Source organism: Pongo pygmaeus, chromosome 13 (assembly GCF_028885625.2).
Source record: "Pongo pygmaeus isolate AG05252 chromosome 13, NHGRI_mPonPyg2-v2.0_pri, whole genome shotgun sequence".
In the NCBI taxonomy this organism is placed as follows: Eukaryota; Metazoa; Chordata; class Mammalia; order Primates; family Hominidae; genus Pongo; species Pongo pygmaeus.
This window is the reverse complement of record NC_072386.2, coordinates 112,754,927-112,782,171: the sequence shown is the minus strand read 5'-3', so window position 1 is coordinate 112,782,171 and position 27,245 is coordinate 112,754,927. Positions and strand designations below refer to the sequence as shown.

At 43.6% G+C, this 27,245-nt stretch overlaps 1 protein-coding gene across 2 annotated transcripts; it reads left to right on the top strand.

The window, feature by feature from the left end:
* The first annotated feature begins 54 nt into the window (after positions 1-54).
* NDUFA8 (NADH:ubiquinone oxidoreductase subunit A8) lies at positions 55-27,245 on the top strand. Of its 2 annotated transcripts, none has more exons than XM_054501619.2 (4): positions 55-254; positions 7,267-7,430; positions 11,420-11,585; positions 15,314-15,634. In XM_054501619.2, exons 1-4 carry the CDS (start codon positions 204-206, stop codon positions 15,449-15,451), a joined length of 519 nt encoding a protein of 172 aa, XP_054357594.1. In that variant the 5' UTR covers positions 55-203; the 3' UTR covers positions 15,452-15,634. The 2 variants fall into 2 exon arrangements, with proteins under 2 accessions (XP_054357594.1, XP_054357595.1); XM_054501620.2 differs by lacking the exon at positions 15,314-15,634 and adding an exon at positions 26,735-27,245 and having other exon boundaries at positions 96-254.

Below are 27,245 nucleotides of genomic sequence, written 5' to 3'. Positions count from 1 at the left end.
CGAAGCCCCGCCCCGCTGCAGGCTGCAAACTTCTTGGTATTGCGCACGCTCCCTCGCGCCTGGTTGGGCAGGGCAGTGCGCCTGCGTGTTGCCGGATGCGCATGCGCAGGCGCCGTGTGGCACTCGGCGGTCGAAAGGGGAGTTCAAGGAGACGGGGGCGACGCGGCTGAGGGCTCCTCGTCGGGGTCGGGGCTGCAGCCGTCATGCCGGGGATAGTGGAGCTGCCCACTCTAGAGGAGCTGAAAGTAGACGAGGTGAGGTTATCCGGAGGACAGGCAAGGGAGACATGGGGCTGCGGCTTCTCGGGCCTGGGCCTAGCCCCGCTTGGGCTCCGCGGATCCCGGGCCCTGGGCCCCTCTCCCCAGTCCTCCAACGCATATACAGGTCGACCCCCGGAGAGCCACTCCGCAGCTTTGGGAGTCGCCTCCCCTCTACCCTACCCTGTCGCATCCTGCAGTGGCTCTAGAATCCTCCCCTTTTCGCCCTCCGCAGCGACCTGTTTCTTCTTCCGTGAATAATAGTGATGCATTTTATTAAGCACCAACCGGTCATTTTACTTAGCTTATGTTGCTTAATCCTCAAACTTGCATGCGAAGTGAGTATACAACCCTAGGGGCTCACAGTCGAGGGAGACAGTCACCTACCTTAAAATGGTATCACCAGTGCAGAGTGCATAGAGTGGGGCGAGGAAGCCGCGAAAAAATGAGACGATATTGGAGCGTGCGTCTACTCACAGCCATGGGAAGGTGTTTGGTAACAGGACTCATTTAAAGCATTCGTTTATTCAAGAACTATCATTTGAGTAATTAACATGTACACATAACGCTGGAAGAGATATACTTTGTGCCTTCATGGACTTTACAATCCAGTAGGGAGACAGACACATAAAGAGGCAGTCACAGTACAATGTAGTTAGTGCTGTGAGAAGTGAAGTAGAAACATACCCTACTAATTACAGCTAACATGATCAAGTCCTCTCTAGGTACCAGGTAGGATGCTAATTACTTTCCATGCATTAATTCATTGAATCCTCCCAGCAACACTATAAGGTAGGATATATATACAGTTGGTAGTAGTATGTTATAAATAAGGAACTAGGCCCCGAGAGTAGAAATGATTTGCCCAAGGTCACGGAGCTCGTAAGTAATAGAGCTGGAAGTGAACCCAAGTCTGATTTAAAACCAATGCTCTTCCACTATATTATGGGTGAAAACTCAAAAGAATGAGAAGGCCTAGCAGAACTTGTGTGTTTAGGGAGCCAAGTACAGTTTGATGGGACCCTAGTGGTGGTGGTGGGAAGCAGCAGGTGCTGAGCCTGGCGAGGCAACTTGGGCTGAGATAGGACTTGGAAGCAGCTTCCACAAGGCCAGACCAAACAGTTTGGACTTGATCCAGTAAGGGAGGTGGTGGGAAGACGTGGAAGATTTTAAGGCAGAGGAGTGTCGTGGCAGGGCTGGATAGTAGAACAGGCTATGTTAAAGGAGAGGAAGGCCAAGGCTAGAAATGATGTACCAGCAATGATATACCAGGCACAATGTTAAGTGTTTGGTTTGTTTGTTTGTTTGTTTGTTGTTTTTGAGACAGAGTCTCGCTCTGTCGCCCAGGCTGGAGTGCAGTGGCGCGATATTGGCTCACTGCAACCTCCGCCTCCCGGGTTCAAGCGATTCTGCTGCCTTAGCCTCCCGAGTAGCTGCGACTACAGGCGCTCACCACCACACCCGGCTAATTTTTTGTATTTTTAGTAGAGACGGGGTTTCACCGTGTTAGCCAGGATGGTTTCGATCTTCAGACCTCGTGATCTGCCCGCCTTGGCCTCCCATAGTGCTGGGATTACAGGTGTGAGCCAATCTTAGATGCCTGTGAGAGTGGCAACTGTTATTTTCCTCAGAGGAAGAAATTATTAGCTATGTTCAGGGACTTTATTATATTAAAGTGACATTTACTCTGAGGTGGCAGAGGAGAGCTGCCATGTGGCCCCCAGTCTTTTGTTCCCCCCGCGAACCACCCCCCACCCCACCCCACCCCATGTAGTTGGGTTAATCTTGAGTTGCTGTATTTAGTGTTGCAATTTTTATTAGGTTCAACAAATGTCTGAATTTCTACTTCATACAACTGATGTATCTGAAATACATTTGCCTTTAGGCTTCACACAATTGAATGAACATACGCATAATTACATAAATAACTAAAATACAAGACAAAGTGTGATTAAATACTATGAAAGGGGGCAAATGTGGTTTAGGAAAAGATTTGAAGTTGGATCTAAATTCTAGGCCTACCTGCCAGTCACCTTGATTACTTGATTTTAGCATTTGCAGATATGGTTATTTGTAAGATAAGGTGATCCCAGTTATAAAATTCTCTGAAACTATAAAGGGAATAGAGAAAGCACTTTTTGGGCATAATGTAAGACATGGCTGAATGGCATTTGAAGAATGGCATTTATGGGCAGAGATGGAGAGAAGACCCCTCTAAGTGAGGGTAGGGTCTGAGCAAAAGTAAGGAGATGGGAAAATGCAGGGAGCCAAAAAGGAGTTCAGTGTTTTGAGAGAACAGTAAATAGTCAGTCCCTTTTTGAAATGTTGTGGGTGAGAAGGGTGGAAAGATAGTTTGGGTCCAGAAGCTTTCAATACCCGTTAAGAAGTTTAGGCTTTATTCTGCTGTTAAGGCTGAATGAGAGTTTGGTTACTAATTTAATAGCAGAGTAAAATAAGAATTGTCATTTAGGGAGATCACTGTAGCAGCTGTGTGAAGAATGGATTGAAGAAAGAAAAGCAGGGAGACTGGTCTCAGTGGCTTTTAAAATTATTGAGAAAGATGTTAATGATCCCAGTGTAATTTGTGCTTACAGAGAGCAAAGAACAAGTATATCTAGAATTGATCAGACTTAGCAATGGATTAGATATTGGAGGTAGGGAAGGTTGAAGAATCAAAGTCATATTTGCAGTGTGGCAATATTACTGGTGAAGCCAGAAGGAGCAGGTTTGGAGAGCGAGTTAAATACATTTTGGACCTCATTGGCTTAGGAGTTATGACACATCCCCATTGAAAAAGCAGTCAGAAGCTTTGGACTGGAAAGTCCTTGGACACATTGACAATTTTGAGTAAAAATAAAAATAGCTAATATTTATGGTGTACTTTTAATGTGATAGGCACTGTTCTTATTATTTTTATGTGTATTAACTCATTTAATCTTCATAACAGTTCTATTAAGTACTATTCTCTGTTTTAGATAAATTTAGGAAAACTCAAGGCATGGTATAAATAAAGTACTATAAAAAGGTACAGACGTTTAAGGAGACAAGGACAGGACTAGAAGGTTGATTGGCTCTAGATGGTGACTTTGTCTCAGTTTCCACACCTGCAGACTGTGTAACCCTGCTGTGCAGTGAGGCTGTTGTGAGAATAAATGAGGAAGGGTGTTGAAATTCTGTGTTCTTTGAGACAAAGAGATCTGAACGAATTTGAGAGGGTATTCACGGTAAACAGCTGTGAAAGGATGTTGTTTCTGTTGGAATTCATCAGTCTTAGTGAAGAAGCAGGTGAGGGGATATGGTGACAGCTCAGGCTCATCCACCTAAGTGATGGCGATATAATGGGAAGAAGCCTGATTGGAGATCACAATCTCTGTGTACCAGTTCTGGGGTTGCCACTGACTCACTGTGTTGTCTCTAGCACATCTCTCTTTTTCATTAATTATGAAAGAGACTCAATGTCTTCCTTTATTTTCGTGTGACAGGGATGGTGTTTTATATGCTCAGCAACATGAGTATACCTTCATTTTGATAAGATTTCCACATTTGTAGGGAAACAAATAATGCGTCAGGCTTTTTGGGCCTTATAGTTTTAGGCCTTTGAATAATTGAATCAGCCAGTTAAAGCTCTTTTAAGGCATATGACAAGTAAATATAACTAACTTAATTATTAAAATATATTAAGCTTTTAAAAAAGTTTGAGTGTTAGTTTTTATTCTTCTAGCTGTTTATAGGTAATAAAACAAGCAAATGTGTGCCACTCAGTTAACCTAAATAAATTCTTTTATTTTCAAAAACTTTAATATGAAAACTTTACAGATTTTAAACATAAATTTATTAGAGTCATCATGGCAGATTTCACTTATGTCATAACTTTATCTTTGATAATTAAACTTTATCTTTGATAATTATAACAGTTTATCTTTGATAATTATAACAGTTGCACTATTAATAGACATAGTCATAACTTTATTCTCCTTTCTATAGTGTGTAGATTAATTATTCTTGTCATCTTTCCTTGCCTTTTATTAATAACCTAGCTGCGTAAAGTATATAAAAAATAAAATTACAGCTGGGTGCGGTGGCCCACGCCTATAATCCCAGCACTTTGGGAGGCTGAGGCAGGAGGATCATCTGAGGTCAGGAGTTCGAGACCAGCCTGACCAACATGGAGGAACCCCATCTCTACCAAAAATACAAAATTAGCCGGGTGTGGTGGCGCATGCCTGTAATCCCAGCTACTCAGGAAGGCTGAGTCAGGAGAATCACTTGAACCTGGGAGGCGGAGGTTGCAGTGAGCCGAGATTGCGCCACTGCCCTCCAGCCTGGACAAGAGCGAAACTCGGTCTCAAAAAAATAATAATAATAAAATAAAATTACAGACTGTTCTCACACAACAATTTTTAATTTTACAAATCAAATTCAGTAGTGTATTAAAGCATAATACACTGTGACAGACTAGATTTTATTCTAGAAATACGTTGGATCAGTTTTACAAAATCTGTTAACGCTCTATGTTACATTTATAAATTAATGAAAACGAAGCCTAAAAATTTGTCTTTTCTGGTATAGAAAACAACAGTAAAGCAAAACTAATTAGAGTTAGAAAGAAGCTTTCTTAACAAGGAATATCCAAACAACTATATTCCAGATACCAACAGCAAATATTATACCAAACTTGCTTTTAATTTTAGAAAAAGGGAAGGTTGTCTGCTGTCATTGCTCTTCATCTGTATTGTCCTGAAGGGGTTGGTTAAAGCGATAAAATAGGAAATGAGAATAAGAAGAAAAAAATAAAGTAGCAGAAGGGAAAGAGACAGTTTTTATTTGTAAATGGCAGTTTTTCTGTTAATCTTCTTGAGTTTTGTGTCAGAACTAACAAGAGTTTAGTAAGATGGCTGGAGAGAAAATACAGTGTACAAGCAAGCAGTAAACAGTTTGAAAGTCTAATAGAAAAACTATCCTATTTAGATAGTATCAAAAGTGCTAAAATACTGAGGAATAAACAAGAAATGTTCAAGGTCCCTATAATGAAGGAAACTGTAGTTTTAACCAAAGGACAAGAATGACCTGAATATGAATAAATGGAGAGAAGTGTGTTGTGGATGAGAAGGTGTAATTCATGTATTCATATCTGTTTTCTAATTATTGTATCCCCATTTTCTAGCAAAGAGTGGGTGCTCAACAGCTACTTGTGCCAGACACTATTTTGGGTGCTTGGTGTGTACCATAGTCAACATTATATTTAATTACCATAGCTTAATTTAGGGAGAATTGATATATTTACAGTAGTGGATCTCTGTTGAAAACAAAATCCCTTCCCTCTTGGAGCTTATGTTCTAGTCACACACAGACCACTTAGGGGCTCTTAAAATTATTGAGAAAGATGTTAATGACCTCAGTGTAATTGGTGCTTACACAGAAACTGTGCTTACAGAGAGGAAAGCATATCTAGAATTGATCAGACTTAGCACATGAGTGCTAAGACCAGACCACATGAGTGACCACTGATGATAGCTTATATAAGATGATTAGAGAGAGGGTCTCCGAGGATGTGAAGTTTGAGCAGGCACCCAGTATTATAAAAAGTGCCCATTGTTCCCTAATTTAACATATAACTAAATTTTATACAATTTGAATGCAAATTATTGGGGGAAGTGTTCATCTGAAAGAATAGCCAAAAAAGTTTTGAAAAGGAAGAATGAGGAGGATGGTTCTCCCAGATAACAAAATGTTCTCTCCAGTGACAGTAATTAAAACATTGTGGTATTGGTATAAGAAAAGGTAGTACAGAAAAGGGACCACAGGTCTCTTGCTTAAGCAGCTGTTTGTAGGCCCTGGACAGTTTGCAGTTCTCTTTGAGCTGGCTATATCTACACTGTGTATCTTCTCAAGAAAATATCATCACTAAAATGCTATTGAGAGAAACTGGTGGGCATAGTTAAAGGGATGGCAACCTTGGATATGCTCTGATTTTTAAAAAATTTGCAGATTTTAGTACTTTATTGTTAGTTATTACTAGATGGACTATGACTAGATGGACTAGATGCTCTTTGTGATCTCTTCCAACCTCATCTTCTGTGACTTTGTAGTCCTCTGGGTGTTTTATTTATCCTTTAATTTAATTTTTTTTTTTTTTTTTTTGAGACAGAGTCTTGCTCTGTCATCCCAGCTGGAGTGCAGTAGCATGATCTTGGCTCACTGCAACCTCTGCCTCCTGGGTTCAAGCAATTCTCATGCCTCAACCTCCCTAGTAGCTGGGATTACAGGTGTGCACCACCACGCCCAGATACATCTCTAGTATCTTTACTAGAGATGAGCTTTCACCATGTTGGCCAGGCTGGTCTTGAGCTCCTGGCCTCAAGTGATCTGCCTGCTTTGGCCTCCCAAAGTGCTGGGATTACCTGTATGAGCCACTGTGCCCAGCCTTATATATATCTATTAATTTTATTCCAGCAGCAGATACTCAGCAAAGCTTTCCAGAGTTGGTTCCTCTCCCTGCATCCCAGAAGACTCCATCCTTCTCTATACTCCTTTTCTCTCTACCATAAATATCTAAAGATTCTATTAGGGGTGCCATTTCTTCTGCTCTAAAATGGGGATATTAATCTCTTCATGAGACTATTGTAAAAGTGAAGAAAATAATATATGTGAAAGAGCTTCGTGTTCTCTAAATCACCATAGATTGTAAAGAATCGCTGGGCGAGGTGACTTATGCCTATAATCCCAGCTACTTGGGAGGCTGAGGCAGCAGAATCGCTTGAGCCTGGGAAGCCGAAGTTGCAGTGAGCCAAGATCGCGCCACTGCGCTCCAGCCTGGGCGATGGGCGTGAAACCCTGTCTCAAAAAAAAAAAAAAAAAAAAAATATTATTATGACAGTGTTTAATTTTCTTGGTAAAGTCAGAACAGTGCTACTTTTGTGTTCTCTATTCTGACACGCATGAGGTAAAGTTGAGAAAGTGGTATTCTGGTTCACAGTCTGTGGCCTTTGTCCCATCTTTCCTTTCCTAGGTGAAAATTAGTTCTGCTGTGCTTAAAGCTGCGGCCCATCACTATGGAGCTCAATGTGATAAGCCCAACAAGGAGTTTATGCTCTGCCGCTGGGAAGAGAAAGATCCGAGGCGGTGTTTAGAGGAAGGCAAACTGGTCAACAAGTGTGCTTTGGACTTCTTTAGGTAAAAATCTTTTGGTATCAGTGCCTACTTGGTTGAAACATAAAGGTTTAAATGAATAAGTGAACAGCCAGCTAATAATGTGGATTTTAGTAGGAAGTATGTAGGCTTTGAAATCAGACCAAGGTAAAACATTCAAAGGATGATAATTACTTTTGGTTTTGTTTTTATTATCTGGCAAGTTCTTTAATCTCCATGAATCTCAGTTTCCAGATTGTAAAATAATACCTATCTAGGTTTGCTAAGCCAAGTGACTGGTGACCACTGTTGCTACAGCAAGGGGAAAGTCTTTTTGCTGTGAAGAATTTGAAAAGGCATGTAAAACAACCTAGCACAGTCCTTTTTAAGCAGGCATTCACTAGGTTGTTGTCATTACTACCGAACACAGGTATGATGGAAAGAAAACTGTATTCAGAATTAGGTTTTAGGTAGGTCATTGTGCTTGATACTTAAGTAAAAAAAACCTAAACTGTGTAATTGTAGGAAGATGTTTTAACAAGCATATTGGCACTCTATTTAAAAGGAGCGAAAGTCAACTCAAAGGAAATTGGCTCTTGTAACTCTGAAGTCCAGAAATAGGTCTGGCATCAGGCAGTACTGGATTCAAGGGCTTAAATAATTTCACAACTACTTGATGTCTTTTTGCCTCTCCTCTTTTCACAATCTCTTAGTTCTGGTTTTCTCTGTTGACCTCATTTCAGAAAGACTGTTACCTTGCTGTACCAAAAATGGCCACCAGCCATTCGAGTTGCCGTTCTGCTGATACTTGCTTAGCAAACCTACACAAAGTGTGCCCTTTATCCAGAAGTGAGCAGAAGCTCCTGGACTCAGTCTAATTGTCCTGGCTGGCTGACTTCGTATACATATCATTGCATCACTTGTGCTTCAGGAGATAAAAAGCTCTGACTGGTCAGGCCTGAGATGGGGAGTGGACTTAGCTTCATGCAAACCACATTGCTGAGAGACAGGGAGGAGTTGTTCCCAAAGGAAAATTAGAAGGATGTTACAGAAGAATGGGGAATGACTGCTGGCTAGGCAAAAACCACCAATGTCCACTACAATGACATTAGAGGAAAAAAAATAGATACCTTAGCACAGTAGCTGATTTTTTTCTTGCTTGCTTCTGCTGTCTTTGTCCCTATGCAAAGATATTTTTGTGGTTATAATCATAGTTTGTATACATGGAGAAATTCATTTTTCACTTGACATTATTGGAAACATTCTTTGAAGTTGCTGTATAGTCTTCATGATCTTTTTTTTTTCTTTTTCTTTTTCTTTTTTTTTTTTTGAGACGGAGTCTCACTCTGTTGCCCAGGCTGGAGTGCAATGGTGTGATCTTGGCTCACTGCAACCTCTGCCTCCTGGCTTCAAGCGAGTCACATGTCCCAGCCTCCTGAATAGCTGGGTCTACAGGCCTGTGCCACTACGCCTGGCTAATTTTTTGTATTTTTGGTAGAGATGGGGTTTCAGCGTGCTGGCCAGGCTGGTCTTGAACTCCTGACCTCAAGTGATCCGCCCACCTTGGCCTCCCAAAGTGCTGGGATTACAGGTGTGAGCCACTGCACCTGGCCGTGATCATCATTCTTAATGGTTATATATTATTCCATCAGTGGATAAACCAACCATAACATACCTGACCAATTCCTGTCATTGAACATCATTGTTGATTTCAGTTTTTGATTATTTTGGATAAATCTGCAGTGATTACCTTTGCGTATAGATCATTTTCATCAGTTAATAATTCCTTGGCATAAATTTCCTAACAGTGAGATTACTCTATAAAAGGCTTTGAACATTATTGTGGCTCTTGAACTTTATTGCTTTTGTTTTTTTGTTTTGTTTGTTTGTTTGTTTGTTTGTTTGAGATGGGGTGTCGCTCTGTCACCCAGGCTGGAGTGCAGTGGCGCGATCTTGGCTCACTGCAAGCTCCGCCTCCCAGGTTCACGCCATTCTCCTGCCTCAGCCTCCCGAGTAGCTGGGACTACAGGCGCCCACCACCACGCCTGGCTAATTTTTTGTATTTTTAGTAGAGACGGGGTTTCACCATGATCTCAATCTCCTGACCTCGTGATCCACCTGCCTCAGCCTCCCAAAGAGCTGGGATTACAAGCATGAGCCATGGCGCCCAGCCATTGCTTTTGTTTTTTAAATGTTGGATCAATTTATGCTGTCCTCAGCGCTGGATTCTGGTATGCATAGTATTTAAATATTTGGGAGGTGCAAATATTTTTGGATGTTTCAATTTGCATTGATTTGATTGCCAGCGAGGTTGCGTGTGTGTGTGTGTTTATTTAAACAATTTTTCTTTTTTTTTTGAGACAGAGTCTCACACTGTCACCCAGGCTGTAGTGCTGTGGCGTGATCTTGGTTCACTGCAACCTCTGCCTCCCGTGTTCAAGCGATTCTCGTGCCTCAGCCACCTGAGTAGCTGGGATTACAGGTGTGTGCCACCATGCCTGGCTAATTTTTATATTTTTAGTAGAGATGGGGTTTTGCCATGTTGGAGAGGCTGGTCTTGAACTCCTGGCCTCAAGTGATCCGCCCACCTTGGCCTCCCAAGGTGCTGGGATTACAGGTGTGAGCCACCGCATCCAGCCTAAACAATTTTTATTTTCTAAGAGAACTTTTGCAAAGCATTTTTTCCATGGCCCAGTGGTAGTACATTTTAAGCGGGGAATATTTGGATTTCACAAATTCCCAAGGTGCCTAACTGCCTCCATAGAAGAATTTCTCACTGCTGAAGTTGCTGATTATAGACATTAGTAGATAATTGTTAGGTATGGGTAACAGGGTCCAGAACAGGGATCCGTGCTACTAGAGTAGTGGCTTGCAGCCTGTCTGCTGCTGCAGCATTTTGGAGGAATATAAAACTCCCATTGGAAATGGTTGCTTTCTACCAAAGTGATTCTTGAGTAGAAGTTATATGCGTGCAGGTTATGCTTAGCATACCTGGAAGGGAAACCTAAGAAACTGGTGACATTGGTGGACCTCTAGGAGAGCAACTGAGTGGCTTATTGGGCAGGAGTGGAAAGCAGATTTTTCACTGTATACTTCCTTAAGCCATCTCTGAGATCCTTCCTTTCTGATCCATGTTAAACAAGATTCATGTGAGAGTGTAGCTAGATTTCTGGTGTGACACGTAAGCACTTAAATAATAAAATTATTATTTCATTGGGAGAAAGAGGTGTTCTGAATTTCACTGCCTCAAGTATGGCTTTTACATAAAATGATGGTATTTTATTCTTGGTTGAACATGCATACTAGCAGGCTTGAATGATAAGATAAGAGGGATTTTGCAAAAAACTGAAGCTTATTCTTTTTATACACAGAAGTTAAATTTTCTCTAGCCATTTTCGATGGCCACAGAATAAATTATATGCTACCCTGCTTCTTAACAGAGAATACCAAATATAACTTTGTTCTTGATAGCAAGGATTAATATCTATTTTTGTTCAATGCGTAAATAGAATGAGGACCTTGAGCTTTTGAGGAGTGGAGTGCAGTTTGTCTTTATACCGAACGATCCCAGGATCTTCTGCTTGTTAGTTTGTGTATTTGCTTTTTATAATTCTCTCTCTTCCTTTGCCATTGTCTGTCACCTCTGACTTCTATCAGCATGTCCATTGTTTAATTATGCCTCCTTCTCTTCTGAATTTGCTAAGCTGACACCCTTAGAGGAATTGGATCTAAAGAAAAGAATAAATAGGCCCCAAGTAAGGAGTTCCTCTCTGAGTAAAATATGCGTGCGTTAGGCTACACTCTTTTCTTCTTACTATATAAATAAATTAGGTTTTCTACCTCAGAAATCTTTTTTGTTTACTAACTTGTTCTCAACTTGAGGATCCTGAAGTTGTAAGTGAGGTAAGAATATTTACTCACATACCTTTCGAAAAGCAAGGCTATGTGTTTGAGGTCTGTACCTATTGTTTTCTCACTTTTCTGTTTTTCATTGTTTTGCAAAGAGATGCCCCTAACCCAGCCTTCTTTTCCAGGCAGATAAAACGTCACTGTGCAGAGCCTTTTACAGAATATTGGACTTGCATTGATTATACTGGCCAGCAGTTATTTCGTCACTGTCGCAAACAGCAGGCAAAGTTTGACGAGTGTGTCCTGGACAAAATGGGCTGGGTGCGGCCTGACCTGGGAGAACTGTCAAAGGTAAAAAGGCTTCTGCTGGAGGTCTCAGTTTCTGACTCAGGGGTGGGATAAAGGCAGGAGGTGGTCAGCAAAGGGTCTCTGTGACTACAGATATGATGTAAGAACTTACCAGATTTATCAAACATATTAATTAGGCAGTGATTATACACAATCCAGAAATGAATTTTTAAAAATAGAAATATTTCTGGCTGGCCGCAGTGGCTCACGCCTGTAATCCCATCACTTTGGGAGGCCGAGGTGGGTGGATCATGAGGTCAGGAGATCGAGACCATCCTGGCTAACATGGTGAAACCCCGTCTCTACTAAAAATACAAAAAATTAGCCGGGCATGGTGGCGGGCGCCTGTAGTCCCAGCTACCTGGGAGGCTGAGGCAGGAGAATGGCGTGACCCCAGGAGGCAGAGCTTGCAGTGAGCAGAGATTGTGCCACTGCACTACACTCCAACCTGGGCAACAGAGTGAGACTCTGTCTCAAAAAAAAAAGAAATATTTCTTTAGACCTTCTAGCATGTGCAGATTTGTTTTTAGTTAATTAGCTAAAGAACAGAAGGGAATAGAGGAAGATAAACAAAGTATTAGTGAAACACTGTCAGTTGAAAACATTGTGGAGGGTATTGTGGAATTCACTGGGGAAATAGGATCAGGCTTACACCACATTTTTCAGGAACATATCTAAGATTTTTTTTAAAACTACATTCTTGTAGTTTTAAAAGTGTTTCTCTTTCTCTCGTATTTCCTATCTTAGTTGTGACACCACCATCTGTTGAAACGTCAGAGCTAGAAACCTGAATTCTTTATTCCCTACCGATTCCATGCAGTCATCACTTCCTTTAGATTAGCATCTACTGGAACTTTTTTTTTAATCCTCTCGTTGTTCCTGCTGCTGTTATCTTATTCTTGGACAGGAGTTCTTAACCTGGGGTACATGAATTTCTGGGAGAGGAGGGTGGATCAGTGTGGGCTTTAGATGAAATTGAAGAATAGAGGATTAAATTACACCTCCACAAGAAGAGTGATCTGTGTGGAAAAGAAATCTTATGTCACTGTGTTTTTAAAAACTGTACGGGGACTCTCCATTGCTGGTGAGATAAAGCATCTTCTCCATAACATGGCATGCAGGCCCTTTATGATCTGACCCATCCCTGCTGCTTCAGCCTCAGCTCCTTCCATTCCCTCTGGGGCAGCACAGGTAGCAAGGCATGGAGGGAAAAACTCAGGTCTCACTCTCTCTCCTAGGCTGGAATGCAGTGGTGCGATCACAGCTCACTGCAGCCTTGACTTCCTGGGCTCAGGTGATTCTCCCACCTTAGCCTCCCAAGTAGCTGGGACTACAGGCACAGGCCACCATGCCCAACTAATTTTTGTATTTTAGTAGAGACAGGATTTTGCTATGTTACCCAGTCTGGTCTTGAGATCCTGGGCTCAAGCAATCCTCCCACCTTAGCGTCCCAATGTGATGGGATTACAGGTCACCATACCCCGTCTAGTTCCCTTCTCTTTGTGTATAGCATCTGTGAATAGTTGGATTATAAGCTTGGTGTCATAAGTAATAACTTAGCAATTTTTTTGTCTTTTGTATCTGGCTTGATTATTTTCAGATACTTTTTGATGTACTGAACATATTATTTTAAATAGTTGATAATTCTAGGTTGGAAAGTGGTAGAACTTACACATGTAACAAATAAAACTACCTTTTCTCATTTCTGACTCTTATGAAAGAAGAAATAACAAGTCATGCTAGTAAGAAAGCATATTTATTCTTGAATCTTTGTATTAACATTTTTTAAAACTCTGTAAGATAAAAAAAAATTCTCTTAACTCTTTTCAAAAGTGTATTTCTCGATCAGGTGCCATGGCTCACACCTGCAATTCCAGCACTTTCGGAGGCTGAGGAAGGAGGATCGCTTGAGCTCACGAGTTCAGGACTAGCCTGGGCAACATTTTTTTTGTTTTTGTTTTTGAAGTAGAGTCTCACTCTGTCACCCAGGCTGGAGTACAGTGCCACGATCTCTGCTCACTGCAACCTCTGCCTCCTGGGTTCAAGCAATTCTGCCTCAGCCTCTCCAGTAGCTGGGATTACAGGCACCCGCCACCACGCCCAGCTATATTTTGTATTTTTAGTAGAGATGGGGTTTCACCATGTTGCCTGGGCTGGTCTTGAACTCTGACCTCAAGTGATCTGCCTGCCTCAGCCTCCCAGAGTGCCGGGATTACAGGCATGAGCCACGGTGCCCAGCCAATTTCATAAATGTCTTTAATTCCTTAAAGGAGCTGCAAATACCAAGGAACCACTAGTGGATCATTAAGAACCATCTCTACTTACGGCAGGGCGGTGGGAAAACTTTCAAAAGCAAACAAACAAAACTAGTAGACTTGAAGACTTAGGTTCCAGCTTTAGCTCTGACATTACTGTGTATCTTATCTTAGGCATGCCAACCTCCCTGGTCTTCATCTGTGCACTAGAGATAATAATGCCTCATAAGATGGTTATAATAATAGTTGTGTGATTGTATACACAAAAGCTCTGTTCCCAATAAAATGTTTCTGAATTTATACATCTAGGAAGATTAATCTGGTCATCCTATATGAGGTGACTTAAGAGTTCAGACCGGTAGAGGAATAATCAGAAGACTACTGACAAGCTGTGGCCTTATGTCTTCTTACTTCTCTGGGCCTATTTCTTTATCTTTAAAATGACAGCAGTTTCTCCTGGCTTTCCAGTTGAGATTTTTGTGACCATCAGGGGATACTGTGAGTGTAAATTCTCTCTCTCCCTGTTGCAGTTTAGTACTTCACCACTCTCCTGGCTTATTGGCTCAGCTCCCCAATTTGGGTCTTGCCTCTCTCCAGTCTAGCTTTCACACTTTCCAGCCTACAGAGATGGGATTTAGTTACTGCCCTGCTTCAGTGGCACCTGTCAGCCATCAGGTTAAAACGCAAACACCTTTGCATATCATTTAATACCCTTTATCATCTGGCCTGTCCACCACTGTAGTGTGGTATTAAGAAACACAAGCTTTGGAGTAGGCATATCTGGCTTTGTGTACTATTTCTTCCACTATTAGCTAGGTGGCCTCAGTGAGCCCCTGCAGAATGACCTCATAAGAGTGAAAATGGAATGGAATCATGTGCTCAGCATCATTTCTAGCAATAAGTTCTTGGTGAGATGCTTCATCTCCCTCCATTCTTCGTGCAGCCTTTGCTTCAGCCATTCTGAAAACATGCCTGTCTATCTTCATATGTACTCTTTACTTGGAATGTCCTTTTCTCCCTTGCCTTTCCGACTGGCTCCTGCTCAGACTTTAAGCTAAGTCTTACCTCCTTAAAAATATTCCAGACCCCCAGCCTTCAGGATGGGTTAGATGTGCACAGTTCTTGCTCCTATAGCAGGCAGTTCCTGTCTCCATCATTGCCATTAGGCATCGGGGTAATTTGGAAATCTTGGTTGTTATTCCTGGCTTTCTCCTTCTCTAGACTGTGATCCCCTTGAGGACAGTATCTTGTTCCCTTCTGTATCCCTAGTTTCTACCACATGGAATGACACAAAGTAGGCTTTCCTGAGTGTTTGTTCAACGATTAAATAAGTCTGAATGTGATTTGCTGGGAATTTAAGTCGGGGAGCAGTTGTAGCAGCGGGAGCAATGGGGAGACACCAGGAGGCGCGTTGATGGTTACAGATTCCTCCACCCTAGCTTTCAACTTTGCTTTTGCCCTCTTCACCCTTCCCAGGTCACCAAAGTGAAAACAGATCGACCTTTACCAGAGAATCCCTATCACTCAAGACCAAGACCGGATCCCAGCCCTGAGATCGAGGGAGATCTGAAGCCTGCCATACATGGCAGCCGCTTTTATTTCTGGACCAAGTAAAGATGGGTCCGTGGCCCACACTCGGTCATGTGCCCAGACAACGACTGATGAAAACGCCCATGCAGTTTGCATCGACTGATAGTGTGTTCTTTCCGGGATCACAAACATTAACAAGAAAGTTAATTTATGTGACTTGGCAGTTATTCTATACCATTTCCTGTCCATTAAAAATTTTAAAGGAAACAGTTGTATTTTATTATGTTTGATGTGACCTTTTGGCCTTTAAAGATGACTTCCCTTTGCTTTTTCTTCTTGTGGTCCTGCCTGTTCCTCTTGCTTTGCTTTAGGCACTTGCTCATGTGGCTGGAGATCCCTGTTAGAACAGGGAGAAGTGGCCATGTGAAGGAAAGGCTTTGTTACTTTAGGCAGCTCCTTGGGGTGTGTCTGTGTTCACACATTTTGAAGTCTCAGCTCTCTTTCCTTCCATCCGATGTCTTAGGCAAATAGATTTCTCTAAAGGTCATACAAGGGGAGCCTCCAGGATAGAAGTGTAGAAACTTCCTTGAGGCGTGACTCAGGGAATAGGAGGGGCCCCTAGCAGGGTCTCATGCAGTCTTGCTCAGTTTCTTGAAGAACCGAACTTCCACCACTTCCCCTTGATATCCCATCCTCAAGCATTATAACCCAGATGTTTTTCCTGATAGACAAGGGAGGTGGAGGCTGAACTTCCAGCTCCAAAGCCAGGAAGTCTGGAGGTCTGAGTGTCAATTCCAACCTTGGGTGTGTTCCTTAACCTCTTGTGAGAGGTTGAGTTTGAGGACAAACTAAAGGACACATGCTTATCTACCTCCTGGGCAGGTTAAAGCCACAAGTGTTTATAAAGCTCTTTGGTTCAAAGCACTATTATGTCTTTTTTCCCCTTTCATTCAATTCCTTTTTCACTGCTAGGCTGTTTCCTCCACATCTGACTGGGTCATTTTATGCCTTCTGCTTATGGCTTTAAATTGCGTATGACCCTGCATAAGTCTTCTCAGCTCGCTGGGCCTTGGTTACCTCTTTGCAGCACTCTAAAAAGCAAAGCAGTTGGACAAGAGTCTTTGTAAAGGCCCTTCTGGCTCATTCTAGATTTTCTAAGTGGGGAGATTGCTGTGAGGCGCACCAGACAGATGAGGTGCAGGATCTGTTGCCGGAAGTGCTAGGACAGTTCAAAGAAAAAGCACTGTGATCTGCCATGCCCGCTTCTGCACCTGGTGCTGACCCCACAGCTAGAAGCATTTTGGATGCTTCCAGCAGAACCCCCACCTGTTCTGCAAAAGTTACTTGCCAACCAACTTTTGCCTCAGATTCTCTAATGAAAAATAATACTTTTTTTGCATTTTTTTCAATAGCTGAGGCAAAACCCACTAACCTTTTGGTGGCCAAGTAATTGGAAGTCACCTCTGGCGGGTAAGGTATGAGCATGGCTGCAGATTGGTGTTTATATGATACTTCAACCCACATGTTGCTTCCTAGGTTCCTTCTGCAAAGGAAGCTGCACCTTACATAAATAATAACAAATATTGTGCGCTGTGCTAAGTGCTTTACATGTTTCACCTCCTTCAATGCCCAGAGTCCTTTGAACGAGGTACTATAGGTCATACTCATTTCACAGATGAAGGAAGTTAAAGTTTAGCGAGAGGTTAAGAAGCCCCAGTCTCATATATAAGAAGTGGTAGATACAGGATACAAGTGAAGATTGTCTGGTTCCAATGGCCACACTCCTGTTCTTCAAAGCCATGAGTGGTTCTCAGCCTTGAGTGCACATTGGAATCACCTGAGAGGCCTTTAAATCCTGATGTTTGGATCCCACCCGCAGATATTCTGTTGTAATTGGTGTGTAGTGTGGCCTGGGCATGGAATTTTTGAAAGCACTCCCGGCCTATTCCGATGTGAAGCCAAGGTGTAGAACCACATACTGATTTTAGACATGAGGAAGCAAGTACAGGAGGCTACCTGCTAGTAAGTAGTAAGTGGCTAAGCTGAGATTTAAACCCAGATACAGCTGATTCCAAAGCCCCTACCCTCAAAATAAATGGTTTATATGGAGATCCTAATAAAATGATTTTGATTCAGTAGGTCTGCGGTAGGTCCTGAGATTTCTAATAAGCTGTTTCTTGGTGCTAACGGCACTGGTCCACAGATCACATGGGTAATGAGGGAATAAACCATACCGTCTTTCTGAGAAGGATCTATGACTAATTTACCTGCTGCAACTTCTAGCACTGTTCACTCCCCAAATGTTAACTCACCTCTTTAGAACCAGAGCAATGTGTCTTGAACTGTTAATGGTTTCAAATTCAATTCTAGGATGTAACTTTTGCCCAAGTTGGACAGCAGTTCTTGCCTCCCCACTCCCCACCTTGCTTTGAATTCCTTGAACAAAGAAACTAACTTTTGGCTTTCCTGTACTCTCGATGGGATTACACGACATCATAGCCTTCTAGGACAGAAGGGTCTAAGTAATTAAATATAATAATTTCTTAAGTCTCTCATAACAAGTGCCTGTCTGAATTTCAGTAGGTAAAAGGTCACAGAACAATTGGAAAGCAGTTAGTGTGAAGGATTCCTGAACAGGACTTCAAATAATAGAAAATCTTCCTGGTGGTTTGGCTTGAGAACAATGAGATGAATTCCTTATATCCCCAAAGGAAATTTATCTGACTCCTTTCCTCTGCCAAGCCTGTTCCTGTCTTCCCTATCTGAGTTAATGGTGTGTCCATCCTCCCAGTGTCAAATAACCTGAGATGCATCTTTGACTCTTCGTTTACTCCAAGTTCCAATCCAACATCAAGTCCCGTTGAGTTTCTTCTGTAATCGCTCTCATTTGCTACTTCCTGTTTTATCTCACTGTCACTTTCCTAGGCTGTTTTTGTTCCCCTTGCCTGGATTATTAAAATGACTTCCTAAGTGGTCTCCCATTGCCATCTCCCCCTCCAGTCCATCCTCAAGTTTGCTCCACGTGCCTCTGCTACTCAGAAGCCTTCAGGGGCTCCCAAATGGCACTAACTAAAGCCTAAATCCTTACTGGCATTCTGACGCTCCATAATCTGGCCCTAGCCTAGCCCATTTCCCCATCATTATCTTACTTCTTATTATGTAGGCTGTACTCTACGACATGCTATTCATCAAGAATTTTTAGATCTTCACGAATGCTATCCCCTTGCCGGGAAACAGTCCTTCCCTGTATCTGCCTCTTGAAAGTCTACCCATCTCTCAAGGCAAACATGAATGGTGTCTTTCCCAGGAAGTATCCCCTTCCTACAGCCAGAAATGGTCTTTCCTGCCCCTTAGTTCCCGTAACAATGTAGTGTGATGGTTGGGCATGAGGGCTCTGGAGTTGGGCTGCCTGGATTTGAATCCAGGCTCTGGTCATTTAATGGCTGTGTGATCCTAGAGAAGATACTTAACCTTTCTGTACCTTATAGTCCTCATCTGTAAAGTAGAAGGGGGAGGAGATGACAGTAGTAGTACCTGCCTTCTGGGATGGCTATGAGTATATAGTGAGTTACACACACAAAATGCATAGTAGGGGGTTGATAAATGGTAGCATTGTTATAAGACTGTATTTGTGTAACACCTGTCGTGACCCTGGCTGTGTCTTACCTCTCTTGTTCTCAGTGCTGCAAGAGTTGGACTTCTATCTTATTTCTATTTCTATATCCTAGTGCCCAGTATATGACAAACATCCAGGAAATGATTAACTATACACGAAGTTTACCTTTCCAAAGGACTTCCAAACCCTTTAAGTGCTGTAAAACCACAAACAATAAATTACTTGTATGTAGAAATGCGAGTAACTCTTTGAGATTAAATTGCCATCTTTGTAGATATCAAATCCTAGCTGAAATGCTTTGGATATAATAAAGGATTTTTTTTATGCCCTGAAATGGATCATGACATACTTGGGCTTTAAAAAGCTGCTTATCCTATTTAGGAAGTCTCAGTTTGAGGTTGCGATGCCTTTATGTGTCTTGATTATTTGTGATGTGTGTCACAAGTAATTTAAGTAAGATATTGAAATTTGCAAATTTATTTACTTCTGAAAAATAAGACAGATTCCAGAGACTAAGGAGTACCTAAGCAAGATGTCCCAGGCTTCATGTATGAAAACTGGTAGATCTGGAAAACAAAATGAAGATTGTTTGTGTGCTTGTCCTTCAAAAGTCTCAGCATTGGATACACATTGGAATCACCCAAGGGGATCTTGAAATACTGATGTCTGGATCTCACCCCCAGAGATTTGGATTTAATTGGTCTGGGGCCGGGCGCGGTGGCTCACGCCTGTAATACCAGCACTTTGGGAGGCTGAGGCAGGCAGATCACCTGAGGTCAGGAGTTCGAGACCAGCCTGGCCAACATGACGAAACCCCGTCTCTACTAAAAATACAAAAGTAGCTGGGCATGGTGGTACGCGCCTGTAATCCCAGCTACTGGGGAGATTGAGGCATGACAATCATTTGAACTTGGGAGGTGGAGGTTGCAGTGAGCTGAGATCGTGCCACTGCACTCCAGCCTGGGTGACAGAGTGAGAATCTGTCTCCAAAGGAAAAAATAAAAATTGGTGTGGTGTGTGGCTTGGACATACAGGCATTGTAATAAGTACTATCACTCTTCCTCATTCATACTCATAAATACTTTGTTCAGTGGGAGAAAAGGGGGTGTAGTTTCAGCTAGAACTCTGGAAACACAATAACTAGTTAATTCATTCAATCAACATTGATTTTGCAGCCTGCCTTTCTAGACATGGATAGTGAACAAGACAGGGGCCCTGCCCTCATGGAACTTCCATTCCAGTGGTGGAGGCAATAAACAGGCAATTCAGAAACAAGATGATTTCAGGTTGTGATAAATCCTGAGAAGCAACCAAACAGGGTTAATATAATAGTGACTAGCTAGTGGGTGAGGGAACGTTTAGGAAGACAGGCCACAGAACGACTCTCAGAACAAGTGGGGTTTGAGCTTCCTCCTGGAGTGTGAAAAGGAGCCAGCCAGTGAAAGAGTGGATGGAAGAGTGTCCCAGTCTGCAGGAACAAACCCTTTGGCAGGAGCAAAACCCCAAGGCAGGGCAGGGCTCGCTGTGCTTCAGGAACAGAGAGGAAACTCGTCTGCCTGGAGTGTGGTTTTGTGTGGAAGAGCCTAATGCAGGTCACAGCCTATCTATAATACGTCCACCTTTATTCTCATGGGGACGTTTCCTGCCATAGGTGTCTCTGCAGTCTGCTGGGTAAAGTCCAGCCTCCCCAGTGTGACAGTCAGTCTCCTCACAGTGTGACTCAAAGTACTCCAGCTTCATCTCCCACTACTGTCCCCCAACACTCCATCCATGTTGAACCCCACTCTGTGCCTTTCCTCTTGCTGTGTCCTCTGCTCAGACGGTCTCCCTCACCTCTTCTTGGTGATCCCTTTCTTGGAGATTCAGCTCACATTTTGTCTCCTTTGTGAAGCAGCTGTCAACATCCCCACCCCCAGGAAGGGAATCACCTCTTCCTCCGTGTTCAGAAGCACCCTGCGCATGAGCTGCCTTGTATAACACTCCTTGGGAGCAAGAACTTCATCTCCTTTGCAGTTGTATCTTCTCCTTTGTGTAACAGCAGCTGACACATAGTGCCTGATAACTGTTTGTTGAATGAATGCTGCACAGCCATCACCTCTGCAAAAGAGAGTAGCCTAATTAATCGTTCAATGTGTATCACTCTGTACAGAATAGACACCAGGGCATTTTCTATGCAAAAGGAGGCCCGGGATTCTACCTTAATGATTAATGCCATTGGAAAAGACAGGGGACTTGCAAGATTTTTGCTTCTGTTTTCTCAAAAAGGAAAAAAAAAAAAAGAAGCCCAGAAATCCCTGTCACAGTCTCAGTAAAAATGCTGTCTGTGAACTGAAGGGAGATGGTTGCATAAAAGGTCAAATTAGGCTGTGGTAATAAGAAATATAAATTACATGCAAGAAATATAAATTGCATGCAAGAAATATAAATTGCATGCCAGTATTCCTTTAATTTGAGGGTTGAATGCAAATTAAGTAGGCATGCCCTTTCTGGAAGCCTTGTTTTAATCAATTTTGCTGCTCTGATGGAAGAGTTGATGATAGAAAGAAAACGATCATACTGTTCCTTTCCCTTGCTCTCCAAAACTAAGGTAGTATGTCACATGACAGTGGTTTGACTTAAAGGCTTTATTTATTTATTTGATTGTTGAACACACAGCACCCTTGGGCTGCTGTGGTTGTTTCCAAGGATCCTAGTGGTGAATTCATACCAAAGAACTTTCCAGAAAGTCCTTTAGCATCTTTTCTTCCATATCACTGTGATGGGCAGCCGGGCAAAGAGGAAAAGCAGGCTGGGCTGCTATGCTGGGCTCCGTCTGTGACCTTGTTATGTGGCCTTGGCAAGCCACTTTCCCCTTTCAGCCAGTTTCTTTAGCTGTAAAATTAAGAATTGGACCAGGTAGGTATCCAAGCTCTTTTCCATGTCAAGAAATATATGAAACATAGTTTCTCTATTAGCCAGCTTGCTGGGGGAGACAGTGGAGTTTTCATATTTTCTTGAAGTAGACCTAATCACCTGGGCAATTAATTCCGGGAATTTCAATAAAATGAGAAGAGCATTTTGGGCTTCTGTTTTAAATAGATCACCCACACTGACATTTGAAGGACAAGATATGGAAGAGATTCTAAGATTTTGTCAACCACTTCCCTCATTAGAAATCATGTGGCTGGGCGCGGTGGCTCACGCCTGTAATCCCAGCACTTTGGGAGGCCAGGGCAGGTGGATCACTTGAGTTCAGGAGTTTGAGACTAGCCTGGCCAACATGGTGAAACCCCGTCTCTACTAAAAATACAAAATTAGCCGGGTGTGGTGGTGCACACCTATAATCCCAGCTACCCCAGAGGCTGAGACAGGAGAATCACTTGAACTCAAGAGGCAGAGTCTGCAGTGAGCGAAGATCACTCCACTGCTCTCCAGCCTAGGCGAGACAGAGTGAGACTCTGTCTCAAAAAAAAAAAAAAAAGAAAGAAAGAAAAAGAAATTGTTTCATGTAACTTTGTTGCCGTTTGAGGCTGAGTTTGTTTAGAGGATTATTATGAGGGCTTTGATCTTAAAAGTTAGAAGAGAAACCTTTTGGAGATCATCCACTACTTGAACTGCCTTTTGATTGGGCCAAATTCAATCTGAATTTCTCTGCCCTTCTGGATTCAGGCTGGCTGAAACTGTGGCTAATGCTATTGTGTGGAGGAATGGATCAGGAAGATTAAACTACAGGAGTGGGGAGCAGTGCTTGGGACCTTGGAGGAGACCTGAGCATCAGAAGCCTAAAGGGCAGGAGTGGGATCAAAAACTTGACAGAACCGAAGCAGAAAGTAGGAGATAAACACCCAAATAGAAATAGCTACAAAGGCGGCCGGGCGCGGTGGCTCACACCTGTAATCCCAGCACTTTGGGAGGCTGAGGCGGGCGGATCACGAGGTCAGGAGTTTGAGACCAGCCTGGGCAACATGGTGAAACCCCGTCTCTACTAAAAATACAAAAATTAGCCAGGCTTGGTGGTGGGCGCCTGTAATCCCAGCTACTCAGGAGGCTAAGGCAGGAGAATCACTTGAACCTGGGAGGCAAAGGTTGCAATGAGCCGAGATTGCACCACTGCACTCCAGCCTGGGTGACAGAGCGAGATTCCATCTCAAAAAAAAAAAAAAAAAAAAAAAAATCTACAAAGGCTATGAACTGACAGTTTGCAGAACAGAGCATCAGAATGGCCAATAAACATGTGAAAGTTGTTTAACTTCAACAGCAATTAGAATAATGCCAAGTAAAACCATAATAAGATGCCTTTTAATTAGTTCAGCAAAAGTGTAAAAAGTTGATAATACCGAGTATTGACCCAGAAGTGGGGAAAAGTGTACTCTCCTACACTACAGGGAGGAGTATAAATTGTTGTATTGATACATTATGTTTGGAAGGTAATTTGGTACATCTATCAAAATATAATGTGTGTACCATTCCTCACCTGTAAACATTCATACCACAGAAGCACTGATTCAAGTACGTTAAGCTGTGTACAAGGATGTTCATTTGGCATTGCTTGTAAAAAGCGAAGAGAGAGAGAGAGAGAAAAAAAGCTTCTGTTCATTAGTAGTGAACAGTAAATGAGTTGCAATAGAGCCACACAATGTGATCCTGAACAACCGTGAAAAGGACCAAAGTGACTCTATTGACATGGGAAATTTCTGTGAGGCACAGCTCTCTTGTATGTCAAATTACATGGTGATTATTGGTTTACTGTTCTATTTACCTCCCTTTCTTGACTTGAGCTTCTCAAGCTTCTCGAAATACAAAATACTATGTGTATTTTATCTCTGGCAGAAGCAGAATTAAAACCCAGGGCTAGGCCGGGCATGGTGGCTCACACCTGTAATCCCAGCACTTTGGAAGGCCAAGGTGGGAGGGTCACTTGACCCCAGGAGCTCAAGACCAGCCTGGGCAACATGGTGAAACCCCACCTCTCCAGAAATGAAAAAATTAGCTGGGCATGGTAGCACGCGCCTGTGGTCCCAGCTACTCTGGAGGCTGAGGTGAGAGGATCCCTTGAGCCCAGGACTTCAAGGCTGCAGTGAGCTGTGATCATACCACTACCCTGCAACCTGGGCAACACAGCGAGATCCTGTTTCTAAATAAATAAATAAATAACCCATGGCTGTTTGGTTGCAAAACCCGGGCTCCTTGCTTCCCTCTTAGTTATCCGTTTGGAGTTGGTGAATTGGATGATTGGTAACGGAAGCATGCGGAGAGACAGGAGAGAATATGGAGAGTGAAGTGTCTCGCCCAGGCCATGCAGCTCTAAGCTTATTACGGTCCAAAAAGCCACTCTGTCTGGTGACTCATGAGACAGTTGAGTCTTCTGTCGGACTTGAGAAACACACTTCACTTCTCTGAAGTTTGTTTTTCTCCTTTGAGAAATGAGAATAACAACAGTGCTGCCCTTCTGGGGTGGTTTTGTAGATTCCGTGACAAGACGACTATGCATTGCCTTGCACCAACTAGGTGTGCAGCCAATGGGACCCCTCAGGCTGACAAGTGCCCCCAGCAGGGGGTTTTGAGGCAAGGTGGACAGGCAGAGGGGCAGAGCTTTTCCAGGCAAGAGGGAGGGGCTGGCAGAACACAAAGCCCCAGCCACAGCCTGTCTGAATGGAGGCCCCCAGCATAGTGTTCCTTGTTAGTCAGCCTTGGGCTAATTGGCAGACGATGGCGTTAATGAAAAGGCCATGTTTCTTGACAAAAACATCCACCCAGCTTCCAAGCCTGGACACAGCTTGAACCAGCTGTGCAGCTCTCCGCATTTGGGGAGGATTCCAGCCTACTGGTGACGTAAGCAGGCAGTCACCCTCTCGTGCCGGGTGAGGGCTCTGACCCATTGCCAAGTCCAGTGCCAGGAATGGTCCGGTGTCAGAGGACTGAACTAACTCAAGGAGCGTCGGAATTGTGAGACCCCCAGAAAACCATAAATTCCCTTTACTTCACAGATGGGGAAACTGAGGCCCAAAGATGGGAAGGGTTCAGATAGTAGTGAAATTAGGATTGAGCCTAGACTTCTGACTCCCTCATTGTGGACTACCTGTGTGGCTGCAACTCAATATTAAAAGTTGTGCAGAGTTGGATGCCTGCACAACTTTTAGGGAGGAGGGGCTCAGAGGCAGGGGAGCAGTGTGAGCAAAGATATGAAATGGGCCTGTAGAAGGCCATGGTGGAAATGATAATTACTGACACTTATTAGGTATTTGCTGTTTGCCAAGCACTGCACCAAGGGTTCTACATTTATTGGCCCACATATTTCTCACGATGACTTCATGAAATAGGCGTTCCTGTTATTCCCGTTTTATGGATGAAGAAGCTGAGGCTTGGAAAGGTTATCTCATTATCGCGGGTCACACAGCTATGTATGATAAGTGGTAGAACTGGGATTTAAACCCAGTTTTGTCTGATTCCAAAACCATAAGTCTTAACCTATCAAATGTAGATAACTCAGGCGGAAATGCTTGACACTTAGTAGTCATTTGGAAAAGGTGAATTGACTCTGAATCATGAAAACTGTCAAATCACATTTTTCAAGCCTACCACGTGCCAAGCGTTTCCATGTGCATTATCTACGTGTGGTGTGTTGGCCACCAGCCCTACTACTGTTATTACCTCCTTTGATCGATGTTCCAGCTCTGCTAGGTAAGAATCTGTTCCCCAGGTTTTAGATGGAGAGCTCAGGCCCAGAGAAGTTAGGTGGCCTGCCTGCAGAAACACAGCTGGCTGGTGGCAGAGACATAAGACTCAAAGAGATAAGCATAAAGGATGGCCTGGCCAGGTCTCAGGAGGTGGGGAGGGATGGGGCAGGACCAGGCACAGGGCAGCAGCCCCTTCCTGGCTTCCTGACAGCACTATTGTTTGAAGCCGGTTCTTGGACATCCAGGAAATGGGCGACATCACTCCCAACAAAGGGGAGGAAGCTGCTTGAATGTCGCAGCTCCACCTCACGCGCTCGCCCTGGGGCTGGAGATGGGAGCCTGGCCAAGGCTGCCTGACCCTTCAGCTCAGCCAAGCCACCCAACCCCCACCCTCAGGTCTGGCCTGTTCCCTCTGCTCTCTGCTAGTCCATTCCAAACCTTCAAGCCCTGACCAGCAGACCTGCCTGCCATAGAACGCATCCCCTGATGTGTTCGCCACTGATTCCCCTCTTTCTGAGAGCCTCTGCCACCTAGACTCCTGTTGGGTGAGAGTCACCTTCCACCATGCCTCATGGTTGGATAGGAGACCGCACCTTTAATTCTAGGTCTCAAGCCTGGCATCAGTTTCCTCATCTGTCTGGAGGCAGAGCTGGTCAAGTGAGGCTGATCTGGGTCCTCTCAAAGGGCTCTTTGCCTCTGTACTTCTGAGTCTAAGCACCTTTCCTGCCTGGATAAGGAGGAAGCAGTGCCATGGACAGTACCTGGGGTCCCAGAAAGAGGAGAGAGAGGAGTTCCAGGTAGCAGAGCTGTCACTGAGAGTGGGACCAGGCAATTAGGTAAAGCAGAAATCGAGAATGGTCTTTCTACTGGGATCTGGGATTGGAGGGGCCTGGGTTCAATTCCCAGCTCGACCACTTATTTATTAGCTGTGTGACCTTGAGCAAGTCACTCCACTTCTCTGAGCCTTCATTTCCTCACCCATGAAATGCAGGAAGTAAGGTCTACTTTGCAGAGTGGTTGTGGGGATTAGATGGAACCATGGGCATGAAAGGGGCCTGAGGCTATTGGCAAACGTGGTGCCTTTTCCCTGGCTAGGGGTGACTTTCCCAAGGACTAGAGAGAGATGGAGAAATAGACACTGCAGCATCATGATGAAGAAACTCAAGCCCTGGTGGAGCTGGGAGAACAAAGACACTGTTCTATTTCCAGTCTGTCCAAGAGCATGCGTGAAGCCAGGCCCATCTGTCTGTGGGAGAGGTCTGTGCCATGGTATTGGGCAAACTCACAGGTCACCGTAGCCCAGGATTGCAATGTCCCAAAAGCTTGTCTTGATCTAGACTAGGAACCACAGCCCAGCCCATGCGAGCAGGATGTGCCCTTAGGGTCATCTGGCTTATCCTCTAATCTAGGGGGCTCAGACACAGCAAGTGACCCCTTGCCCCACTCCCCCTCCCCCAGGTCACACAGCCAGTCAGGATTGGAACACAGGCCTCCTGCCTCCAGTCCAGGGCTCTTTCTATTGAGGAGGGACCTGGGATTTAGGAGGCTCCCCCACCTACCCAGCTCCAGCCTGAGATGAAGGCCAGATTCTTGTCAGCAAGTGGAA